The sequence below is a fragment of the Anabrus simplex genome, chromosome 3, assembly GCF_040414725.1.
Source record: "Anabrus simplex isolate iqAnaSimp1 chromosome 3, ASM4041472v1, whole genome shotgun sequence".
Lineage (NCBI taxonomy): Eukaryota > Metazoa > Arthropoda > Insecta > Orthoptera > Tettigoniidae > Anabrus > Anabrus simplex.
In genome coordinates, this window is record NC_090267.1 from 158,853,211 (window position 1) to 158,866,655 (window position 13,445).

Sequence of the window (13,445 nt, forward strand, 5' to 3'; positions counted from 1 at the left end):
TCTTCCTTTCTCAAATAAAAAGGATTAAGAACAGCACGAGCCATCCTGACAGGTAGAAACGAGATTTCAAACGGTATACGAACCACAACTCTTATGAGGTTTTAGGTTAGGTATGATCACGGTTCACTTTTCTTCCTCCGCAGTCTAGCGCTTGCCTCTGCTACCAAATGTAACCTCTACAACAGTGGTTACACAAAACAAGGCTCAAACACAGTAAAGGGGAAAGGTAAGAGCAACTACACAATATCAGAAAACACTACACACTCAGAAAAACATTAGCTGGCATTACGCGGATCTCCAACAATGACATATACGTAAATATCAGTACGGCCAACTAGTGGACAACAAAACGGGAAGGTGGAAAGGGCTGGGAACCTACCAAAGGCATGGACATAGCTTAGATTGCGAATTCCGAAATAAATCGCCGTGATCCTTAGATTTGAAAAATATTATTTACAAAATAATTTTACAAATACAATCCCAACTTACGAACTATAAGTTCTGTGATATACATAACTTAGAGGTTCTTTGATAATACCTTCGTAGCAGTGTAAATTCAAATTTCAAATCAACTATACATCTAGTTACCAATGCAGTCGTACAATGCAATTTACAGTGAAGTGAACAGGTTCTCCAAAATCTAACGTACTTCAAATGATACAGAACTACCAGAGGCAAAGCCCAAGGTAAATATATTAAATTACAATCTACATATTTAGTGAAATAAGAAAAGGGAATGCCTCGAAAACAAACAGGCAAGCCCAGCTGAAAAGCTAGGGCGTGCTAAATAATTAATTTGGCGAATCTAGGTTAGGCTAGGGCAGACTCTAATACGAAATTGCAAACAAACATTACGGAAATTTTAACCGGAACGGAAAGTAAGAGTGCTTACCCAAAGGTGCGCCATCCTGGAAGCGAGCCCTTGCACACGACGCAGACCAACACAAACTAATGGCAGATCAGGCTTAGACAAGACCGAATTCAGAATACCGAATTCTTATGAACACTGCCTCTCTCTCTATATATAGGTAAACTCCAGCCTTGGAGCAACCAATCGGCGTGCATGAGTTCCCTATCGCCACCTAGACTCACCAATCACAACCCTACTTTCAGTCGTGAACTTTGACAAACATTCTAGAATACCGGTACGCCTGATCGCGAACATCTTATTTCCAGAACAGTCAGAAATATTTTCTAGAATACATTACCCACAAAACAACACACCCTGTTCAACAATTCATGTAACTTTCTGGATCCTTCCAGGAAATATAGAACAGAATTCTACTATTTACAAATGCATATGTCACAAATCTTACACAGTACAGGTTAGGTCATTACATTATATCATACTTTACAAATAACAGTACAGGTTAGGTCATAATAAATGAAACATCATATCGTACTTTACAAATAAAGTCTTCAAAAAATCACTTTCCACTTGCACTACATAGTTCACTTGTGACAAGTATATCAAATAGGTAGAAAAGAGTTTTGGAAGAGTTTTTAAGAATTTGATGTTACTTTTTATGATACTGCTTGTTGACACTGTTGCTGAGGGACCATTGATGTTATTTTGTATGTTATATTAGGTTTCCAACATATGGATATATATTTCACATGGATTTTAATATAGCTCATTAAGAACAACCAATGTTAACAAATTATTACATAAATCAATGCATTGCACATTTATGACTCTAGTCCAGTCATGATGTCATACACGTGTGGCAGATATGATATAATATTGATGGCAGTTTCGATGGATATAAGTGATGTAAATCCCAGTATATCTGATACTTTGATGCATCTAGTAAAATTTAAAATGTAGGAAATATACAACCATTATTCAGCATTTTATCCCGAACTGACATTTCAGATGATGTTGCACGACTTCTGTCTAAATGTACATTAATGCCCCTCTGGTAATTGTAGCTTAGGTAACATCCCAAGGAACCACATTTCTCCAAGTCAGTCCCAAACTACACGAAGGGAATCTTCAGGTGATTCATCTTGTGTATGTCCAGATCAGCAGTGCCCTCACTGCGGATGTTTCTGTTCTAATTCCCATGGTGTTAAGATACACATTAGCAAAGTCGACCCTGATATTCATCAGAAAATATTAAGTTTCTAGACATCTGAAAGGCAACACCATCCTCCAGCACTCTGAAGATAAGCACCCCTGAAGCTAGCCTACCTTCTACTGGACACTCCACAAAAATGACTTCTCAGATTCATTATCAGAGTTCAGGGATGAAATGAAGAAATGGCAACAAAAGTTTTCGAATAGCATGAGTGATAACGATTTCGACAGTGCCGTTACCAGCTGGACTGTTTACTTAACCTCGGCAGTAGATTTACTACCAGGTCCCTAAACATCCCTCTCAGAGATATTACCAGTACAGGAAACACAAACAAAATACTGACGGGCAAAGGAAATGCAAATAAGCAACTAATCCTGAACGTGCATCAAAACGAGACAGGATGAAAAACGTGAATAATTCAGATACCGGATTATGCAATATCATTATTATAATCAGCACCAAAAATCCATAAGATCAGTATTGCATACCCATGCCAAAATGTGCGACATCTCACCTAACAATGTATTTAATTACTTTTCGGAGACCCATGGGAAATCTAATATGGTGCAAGATAAATATATTGTGTTGGTATAACAGATAGTGAGAAAGTTCAGTTAGACGACATGGGTGAGGAACTGATAAGCTAAGCAAGAAATTGACATTGTCCTGAACAATAAAGTAGTAGATATATAATCAGTTCTTGATCATGTTATAGTCAGGGTGATTAAAGATGATACTGCAGCAAAAAATGTACGATCAATACTTCACAAGTCAGCCCCACGCATATGTTAAAAGCTGGGAGTATTCCATCAACATTATAGAAAGCCAGAACAGTTTTAATTCACAAGGGTGGTAATGTGACAGAAATCAGGAACTGGAGACCTATCACAGTCTGTCTGGTTATTCGCTGGGTGATCAAATGAGTCCTCGACAGACGTCTGCGTGAGTTTTTCAGTTTCAACTCCAATCAGAGGAGTTTCACCGAGACACCAGGTACACACATCGGTGCTGCAATACTAGATTCCATTTGGCGACAAGCCAAAAGGAAGAAGGAAAATCTGTCTATTATCTTCTTGGATATTAGGAAACTGTTTGATAATAGTGGTCATAATCATCTGAAATAAACATTAATGGCACTGCCTATTCCAACCAAGTTTGTGAATCAAATTATCAGTCTTCAAACTGGCAACATTACGCAGGTTGCAGAAATTTAAATGATTCTCTTCATAGTTAACAAGAATGCTTACCCAAGGTCTTTTGTCAACAAAGTCATAAATAAATAAAGATCCAAACCAAACTCCACTCTAGTAGGAGACATCAAACCCAAGACAATTTACTCCTCCTTCACCTTCCCTACTAACAACGTTTATCAAGTAACGAATGTCTTCAGAAAACACAACCTGAACATTTCTTACAGGATTACCAGTAACAACACCAGTTTTTTCCATAACAGATGGGTCTATAGGCTAAATTGCTATAAATGTCCTGCAAGTTATGTGAGCCAAACAGGGAGAATTTTAATACATGTTGAGCATTCAAAGGCAATTAGATAAAACAAATTTTCTGCTATCGGCCAACATATGATAGATTTTAATCATGAATTCACTACAATAGAACATGACCTGGAAGTTTCACACATTTCATAAAAGGCACTTTCCTCAACATATTGGAGAACATATACATTTACATGGATCAATATCACAATTTGATTGAAATCAATGATACTGCTAACAACATACTAATCAATATCATCCAATTAATTTCTGAAAAGTATTTCAAGAAGATTGATACTTCACAAGTCAGCCCGATTCATGGTGCAACCCATTTGACACTTTCCCCTATCCCCTTCCATTACATTAATGGCAGTTCAAAACTTAACATTAGCACTCAAACTGTCTCACGTTCACAAGCTGTGGGTGACTCTTAGTCCAGCAGAACCAACTTCTGAGTAAGTTGCCAATCTACATTCTCACGTAAATTTCTCTAGCATCCATATTTATTCTCACCCTCAGATCTTTTGCATCTTTCAAACGTTCATCTGCTTTGTAAACTCGTCTGTTTAAACAATTTGGGCCATATTGACAGAATATCAGAAGATAAGAAGTATCCAGTTTGTTCCAAATCAAGAATCTGTTTTGTCAAGTCAACGTGTTGACCACATCATAGTTAATATCTGCATTTTTCACCATTTCAGTTCAGAGATTTTCACTTATATTTGAAGGACTCGATCAAACAAAGGTCTATGGTTTGTTTCAAAATTTAATATGCCCTTCACATCCAACAAAACACAGAATTTCAAATACGACGTTCTCTTCATCAAGAAGCACTAATTTTTAAGAATTTTACTAAGATGTACAGTGTTGTAATTTTTTTTTGCGTCGCACCGACACAGATAGGTCTTATGGCGACAATGGGATAGGAAAGGCCTAGGAGTGGGAACGAAGCAGCCGTGTCCTTAATTAAAGTACAGCCCCAGCATTTGCTTAATGTGAAAATGGGAAACCACGGAAAACCATCTTCAGGGCTGCCAACAGTGGGGTTCGAACCCACTATCTCCCGGATGCAAGCTCACAGCTGCGTGCCCCTAACCGCATAATATATTTTTAGCCCCATTCCATGAACAACACAGTTTCTTCAACTTCAAACGGCATGAAAACACACACCTCCCTTTATTGTTAATTGATCTAACGAGTGCTTATAACACAACAGAGGATTCACGCACTCGTCACCAATTTTGTGTGCAGTGTTGTTTTAACATGAAATTCATTTTAAGAATTTCTAAGAAGATTAAATTATTTTAAGTACATTTATTTTAACATTTCTAATTTTAAGTGGGGGTTATGACTGAAATTTGTGGAATTTGGGTCAAAAAATCACTTTTTGAGTTTTGTGTTTTAAAAAATAGCTCCATCTTTTCTCTATCAGAAAATGTTATAACCGAGCTCGATAGCTGCAGTCGCTTAAGTGCGGCCATTGTCCAGTATTCAGGAGATAGTTGATTCGAACCCCACTGTCGGCAACCCTGAAGATGGTTTTCCATGGTTTCCCATTTTCACACCAAACAAATGCTGGGGCTGTACCTTAATTAAGGCCACGGACGCTTCCTTCCCACTCCTAGCCCTTTCCTGTCCCATCGTCGCCATAAGATGTATCTGTGTCGGTGTGACGTAAAGCAACTTGCAAAAAAAAGTTATAAATTTCCTTCCAGCACCATTTTTAAAGCCCCCTGCGGCTATTTAAAGAGAGAGCACGTGGTGGGATTTAATGTCCAGTCGACGCCCTCTTTCTACTGAGACGCCACACTCTTCGTTGTTGTTGAGTTGTTTGTTCGGAGTTTTGAATATTGCGCGAAACATTTCCCTCTGAGGACAACAGACACTCAGCTACGCAGTCTCCTTTAATTTATTTACTACATAGTTAAAATAAATACTAAAATAAGAGAAATAATTTACTAGTCCAACAAAGGGAACTAAAAATATGTTGCAAAATAAGAATAGATTTATTTTAGACACACAAGTGTATTTTCAAGGTTACATATTTTCTCTTCTATCATTGTTTACATTTATTACGTAGTATTTATTTATGTTGCATTGTGGAAGCGTGTTCCTGTTTGAATTTGTATATATTTTACATGAGAAATCCATTTCCTGAGTGATAAAATTATTTATCCAGTGAAAAGCAGTACCCTAAGTTCATTTTACTGTGTATATATAGTGTATATAACAGGATAGTGCTTTGTTTCAAGTATATTGGTAGTTACATTGTTAGGTTAGGGATACATCCTGTATTATGATGGATAAGGGGCCCGGAACTTCTTATAGGTCAGGAAAGAAACGCCCTTCTAGGAGAAGTCTGGCTGCAAAATTGAGATATTCAGCAAGGAAATGTCAGGAGGTAAAGCCAGGTACAGCTCCAATTAGGCGTAGTGAGGAGGTTCCTGATTATAGTGTCTTACCACCTCCAGTTATTAGTGTTTCGGAAAGAAAAATCAACTTCTTTTCTGATTCTTACCCTACCTCTAAATGTTCTAATATTGGGCCTGTAAATTACACCTTAGTACATAGTGATGTTGGAGTGAACTTGTGAAAGAACTACTGTGTGGTGAGTGTTGAGCCAATTCAGTTTTCATTCAATTTAGAGAAAGCCATGGTTTTTCCTCTAAAATTATTGTTAAATGCAGAATGTGTGATTATGTTTCTGCAAATGTATATAGTTCTCCAAGAGTGAAAAATAATTCACAGAGGCCTCCTTTCCATTGTAACAGTGCTATGGTCTAGACATTTAGCACTCTAGGTAAACGAGGGTTGGAAAAATTCTCAGTTGGTATGAACACTTTAGGATCTAGGCTTTTCAGCCCATATGAAACTTTTGATTGAGATACTGTGGAGGAGATCACTTGGCAAGGGGATGCTAAGACTCATGCTCATTTAAATCAGATTGAGTTATATAGACCATGTATCACTATAGTAAATGAAGAGTGCATTAATCATGTGTCGAAACACCTTGGCACTGCTCTTTACAATACTGTTAGAGATTTGGAAGGCAAAGAGTGAAACGCTAGGTGGGCAGAAAGAGGGCAGCTTGACAGAAACCACCATGACCATGCTTGGCCATTATTTCAGACATGTCATAGTCAACAACTTCCCAGATGTTGCTAAAATGAAGAGGGCAATTTATTCCACCCTTAGACATTGCATGTCAACAGATCTCAACCCTTAGCATATAACTTTCCCAAAAGGTGTCGCTTCTTGGTGCTTTTTTAATAGACAGCTGGCAGAGGGGAAGCCAGTTGACAGTCATAGTCGAATGATTTGCAAGCTTAGGCTATCTGTTGTAACCGAGATTGCATCAGTAAATCAGCAACTAGCTTCAGATGAAATGCTGCGACGTTGTTGTGCTGGCAAGACCCAGAATGCCAACGAGTCACTTCACAGTATGGTTTGGTCTAAGTGTCTGAAGGAAGTATTCATTTCCAAGTCAAAACTTGTACTCAGGGCAGTCTCCGAGTTCAACATGGGACACTACAAGACAGCTGAGACCTTTCATTCCATCAGGAATTCATTTCTTTCTTCAACCACCCAGTCATTGTGTACATCTCAAGACAACCGTCGTGTGGCTCGGGGCAAGAAGAGGAGCAGTGAACAACACAAAAAGGAGAGAAAACATCACAAACTGGTAAAAATATCAACAGAAGAAAGACTAAGGGGGTCTGAAGATGCAAGGTATGCTGCAGGGCAGTTCTGGAGTGAGTTGATTTTCTTACGCATTTTATTCGCATTTGTTTTTTCTCATGTATTTGTGTCTTAAAAATGCTGCTTGCGACACATTTGTGACCTGAAATTAATGAAACTTGGTGAGTTTACTCTTATAGGTGCTAGAATAGGAAGTTATCGTAGGTTTTGACATGGACTGTTTTTTCCTATTGATTTCATGATGTAGAATTTGGGTCATGCTGTGAATAAAAAAATAAGATGAAGATGTCACTATTTCTGGAAGGAAAACTATAACTCTGATAACAAAACCAGGGATAACTTTTGTTTCTGTATGCAAGAGCTACATTTCAGCAAATTTTTAGCTTCATCAGATAAAAACTTCATCGCAAGGGACTTTTCCGCATGAGTGGATTTTTAATGACAAAAAAATAACTTCAGAACCAAGGTGCTTTCCAAAACCTTCATTACTACTGTAGCAATGACTGCATTGAAAGGTTCTATCTCCATTTTTAGCAACCACGCATATGGACCTTAAAAAATTATCTCTTGTTTCTTTCTTCGATTATTAAATTTTTATAAAGAATAGGTTCATGCCAAACCAAAATTTGTAAGGTACTCTTTGTCTCTGTGGCAGCCTGCAGATGATGTAGGAAGATTATAATATTTAAATAACATGTGTATCTTTGTCTTTAAGGAAAGAACATGATGAACTTCGAGAAAAATTGGAGAACCTCGAAAAGAAGATTCTTGTGGGTGGTGAAAATTTATTGGAAAAGGCAGAACTGCAGGAGCAACTCCTAGAGGCCTCAGCTAAGGAGTTGGAACAGCGCCGTCGCAAAGAAGAGCTGCTACGACAACAACTGCAACAAAAAGAGGTAATTGCTATGATTGAGTTGACTAGGCTGAAGTTGTAGAAGGTTTGATTCTACAATTGTGTTTAGTCTCCTTTCATTCCACAGATGAGCAGAATGCCTATGTGGTGTCAACTTGAAAGACCTGCACCAGGCCACTCCAGAGGCCACATGCCTTTAAATTAAAAAGTAATAGGCACTAGATTTCATCTTAGGTGGGGGCCAGTCCTCGCAGACTTACGGATCGCCTATATGGCATCAACTTGAAAGTCCTGCTCCAGGCCTCTTCAGAGGTCATATGCCGTTAATTTATTCATTTCTGTCTCCTAAGCATCGTATTACTGAATGCTTATGTTCAAATTACATTACACTGGCCAACAAAGAAAGTGGATTACTTCAGATTATTTAAAAACGATGTATTTATTTGCCTGAACCCTTGTTTTTATTGATTACACAATACATTGAATTGACTGTGCCCTGTGCACATTATTCTCTTTGCCAGAGCTCAGTGTTATTTCTACAACTTTTTAAATGACATTTTTTTAAATAGTTGCAAAATTTGCAATATCTCCTAATAGAAAAAAAGGAACATTGGCTTATATTAATTCGCAGTCTTACAAATAAATATTCTCTTAATATCAATATAAATGGTCCTTTATAGGACATTATAAATTTTCCGGCTAACTCATTCCTGGTTGCCAGTGTTTCGCCCTCGTGTGCTAGGCTGGGCTCATCAGTTGGTACCTGGCACACCTACCAAGACGCTGGCTAGTGCATACCGTGGAGGCCACTGCGTAGGACAATTGTAGCCACCGGCAGTGCCAATGCACTATGAGATATTTTGTCTCACCACCAAAAATTGATGCCTGCTTGGCCATCAGATGGTACAGATGTTGATTCACAAAGTAAATCTGAAACATTTGTTCCGAATGAGTAAATTTATAATACCAATATAATGGTGGTGAGACAAAATCTCTCATAGTGCATTGGCACTGCCGGTGGCTACAATTGGCCTACGCAGTGGCCTCCACGGTATGCACTAGCCATGCGTCTTAGTGGGTGTTCTAGGTGCCAACTGACGAGCCCAGCCTAGCACACGGGGGTGAAACGCTAGCAACCAGGAATGAGTTAGCTGGAAAATTTATGATGTCCAATAACGGACCATTTATATCGGTATTATAAATTTACTCATTCGGAACAAATGTTTCAGATTCCCTTTGGGAATCAAAATCTGTACCAAATATTCTCTTGCTGTCAGTGACCACTTTCCTCACTCCAGGATTGTGTTTTTCTACCCCTAGCGGCAATAATAGATCCTATACGCTGCGGCATGCCACCCCCAAGTTCTCAGATAGTTTCCTGGGGGATGCATATCCATTCCCCCAACAGTGCTGGTTTTATTTCATTCAGGGTGTCAAAATTTAGATGTTGGATGTTTTTCCCAAGCATATTGTTTAGATGTTCAAAAGTATTGAGGCCTGGGCTACGTGCTGGCCAGTATAGGGTCTGTATCCTAATGTTCACTATTAATACTATTAAAATAAGAAATGCAAGTTTTACATTCCTACTTAATTATAATTGGTACCGGCTTCGACCATTATTCTTGGCCATCATCAGCCAATCACAAATAAGTATAAAAGACAATGCACAGGTAAATAAAATGTGAAGTTTAAATAATTCCGTCATTTGCTGTTTGTGAAGCACTAAAACACTTTAGGAAGCACTGTGTGTTGAAATTTCAGCCAGTCACAAATAAGTAGAAAAGACAGTGCACAGGTAAACAAAATGTGAAGTTTAAATAATTCTGTCAGATGTTGTTTATGAAGCACTAGAACACTTTAGGGAGCACTGTGTGTTGAAATTTCAATGTTATGAAGAAGTCTAGGATCAAATATGTATTTTTCAGTTGCAGTTCATGAGGCAGTGCTCCCTAAAGTGTTACAGTGCTTCATAAACAACATCTGACGGAATTATTTAAACTTCACATTCTATTGTGCATTGTCATTTATACTTATTTGTGATTGGCTGATGATGACCAAGAATAATGGTCGAAACCGGTACCAATTATAATTAAGTAGAAATGTAAAACTTACATTTCTTATTTTAATAGCTTTGAAAGGTTGAACCATCATATATCTTCTTTCAACTTAATAGTGAACTCACTTCAATATGGAACACTATGAAATTCTTATTTCTTAATGTATCCTGATGTGAAGAAATTCTGATATACGAGTGACATGAGTCACATGCATCAGTCTGAAGTTTTCGCTATGTTAACACCTCCTTTATGTAGCAATGTGCATTCAGAGCACCTCCATAAATGACGACAAGTTCTATTTGTGTCTCAAATCATATCCTACCCCAAACCATGGCAGAAAATCGCTCCCCAGTCCTTCTCCATACTCTCACCATACTGGAGACAAAGTAGTCACTGATTACTGGTCCACACTCCAGTTCCAGTATTGATGTACAAATTCTAATTGTGCTGCTTGGTACTTGCTATGGGGGAGTAAGCTGCACAGCAGTAGTGTGTCTTTTCCGACCTCAGATTGGCTTCCAGAAGTCTTCACATTACAGTCCTTTCCCTAACAGCAATGTTTCTTATTGCCCTGAGATGATTTCTGGCCTGGACCGTGGTAGTATGGCAGTCTTGCTAGACCTGATGATCAGGAACCTGTCACCCATTGGCAGCAGTAGACCACAGACTGCATGATTCACGTTATTGTCTGATAAGTATCAAATTCACAGAATTATCCCAGAGAACACTGAACACTTCCAAATGCTGTTCCAGTCACATTAATGACATAATGAATGCCTTGATTAATGTGATAGCTCCTGCAGTTTCTTCTCAGCTAAGAGGCAACTTCTCTCAACATTTGTGAAAGAAACACTGAAGAAAATGTATTACTTGTGACAAAAATTTTACCACATATTGATAATTTACCATTAGCTTTGCTGTGGTATTGCAAAAGATTTTAAAACTTTAAAGGTTTTATTACCTAGGGGTGCAATTAAATTGGTGTCCAGCACTTAGGATTAAAAAGTAACTGATGGAGTGATCTCTTTTGTTTCTAAAATTGTTGAATACATGTCTTTAGTTCATAAAACATCCATAAATTGAAGCTGCCTCTGAATATTGGTATTTATTTATCAGTTGTTTCAAATTCAATTTTTACAAAGTGATCAACTTTTTTTGCCAGCCAGTATGTTAAAGAAAGGTGATGCTATTTAATATTAACTGTTTTTAAACAAACTTCACTCATCAGTTGGCAAAAGAAAGAAGTAATTGGGTTGAGTTAGTTACAGTTACCTGAGAAATATTTTATTCAGTTACAATTACTAATGACTTTTTCAACAAGTAATCAGTAAAATTACAATTACAGTTACTTTACTAAACACTGTTCATCAGGAAATCACTGACTTTTTTGGACCCCCCCCCCCCATAATACAAAGTTTGCAAGGAAAATATATTCATTTTGTGTGTGTTTATTTTGCATAGGGGCTTTAAGTGGCTATCGCCACTAGGTGAGACTAAATATGATATCTTGGAAATTTCTAAATGATCGTCTCCACGTAGAGGAATACCCGTGTTTAATTTTAAGATAATTGTTGGTGTAAGAATGATGTCTTCAGAAAAACTGGAAAGGTAAGAAAGTACCTCATCCAAAACTGATGAAGGTAGTGGTTCTACAGAAATAGAACTGGTCTTCGGAAAAACTGGAAAGGTAAGAAAGTACCTCATCCAAAACTGATGAAGGTAGTGGTTCTGCAGAAATAGAACTGAAACATTATACTCATCATAATGTATTTTTCCCCGTTTCTGCTTTCACGTGGTTTATGTGAGTTAGTAGAATGTACCGATTATAGTTTTGTTTCAAGAAGTAAATTACAAGTAAAAATTACATTTTGTGAAAAGTAACTATTACAGGTAAAAATTACTAAAATGTAATCGTTACAAGTAATTTGATTATGCTTCTTCGTCTTCTTCTTAATCCATCCGCTTACTTTATAAACATCAGTTCCGGCTGTACTTAAATGATATCACTGCAACTACTGGCTCAAATGTTGTCAAACTTTCTTAGAAATACTAAAAGAATCATTTCAATGAAATGTGCTACATTACAATGAAAAATATGAACTATGCACTATAAACTCACCTAGTAATTCTTGTTAATGTGGAATATCTTGAAGCATTCAGGCATGTGGAGAGCTACTTCGCATACCGTGCACTCCCATGTTTTGGCGTAATTTTTATATTTTGAAAAACAGAATTGACCCCAGGAATTCCAGTGAATGATATTTTGGTAGGAATACCTTGGAATGGACAAGCAGATTCCCATTTCCACTCTTCAACTTTCTGTTTTTTCTTACGGTGCGTCGGAACATTTACGTTTATAATATCTACATCTGCTTCTTCACTCGTATTACTATCACGAACTTCACTAAGCACAGATAACGTATACACATCACTAGATTCACAGGAAGAACTTTCAGATATATTATAATCTTCTTCACAACCACTATTCAGTAAATTATCCAGGACTTCTCGCTCGGTAATAGCCTCGCGCGTGCTCATCTTTACTCGCTGAACACCCGTGACATCAGCTCAATGCTATCTTCAATTTAGGTGGTTAATCCCTTAACCCCTCAGCGTCGCAGCCATTTAAAGAGCTTCCTACCCCGCGGCCGGATGAGATTTCAACTACGCGCGATTTAAATACATTGATTCACTTCAAGCTTTACTACAAGTATAAGAGTAGCCCAATATGCACGAAATTTGGAATTCCGTATGATAGAACTATATACATGCAGATAATTACATAATTGTTCCACATTTCCTTAGTAATTTAGTTTCATGTGATAGAGTTTGAAGCACTCTTCGAGAGATAGACCCAAGTCACACTCCTGGCAGCAGTACGACGACGTCTTCTTTTCGCCGTGTTTTGAACATACGATGCAACGTCTCTGAGGTTTGGATTTCTCACTCCTGGGTGCTAATTTACTAATAAAATGTCTTTCCTGCAACCTTGGAACTGTATTATCTGATGCGCGCCGGCCTTGAATATTTTGTTCCCCGCCCGAGCGAGCATATTTTGTAAACAAACCTTCCATCAGCTGAACCCGATAAGATAACGGCTCAATGTTTGTCCCTGTGACTTGTCTGAATATTATTAGAGAATTGAGGTATCAGAATTCACTGTTGAAAACTTCCCTTTGACCTGTATAATTATCCATAGCCTCCCGCATTAAATTTCCAAGTACTGGTTGCTCCTCATCGTCACTCTCATCATTTACCACTG

At 37.9% G+C, this 13,445-nt stretch overlaps 1 protein-coding gene across 1 annotated transcript in view; it reads left to right on the forward strand.

The window, feature by feature from the left end:
• Klp64D (kinesin-like protein 64D) overlaps window positions 1-13,445 on the forward strand; it is a 186,785-nt gene that overhangs the window by 127,380 nt on the left and 45,960 nt on the right. The window contains exon 10 of the mRNA XM_067144246.2: window positions 7,989-8,169. Within this exon, the coding sequence (XP_067000347.1) occupies window positions 7,989-8,169 (181 nt within the window). The remainder of the gene's footprint in view (window positions 1-7,988; window positions 8,170-13,445) is intronic.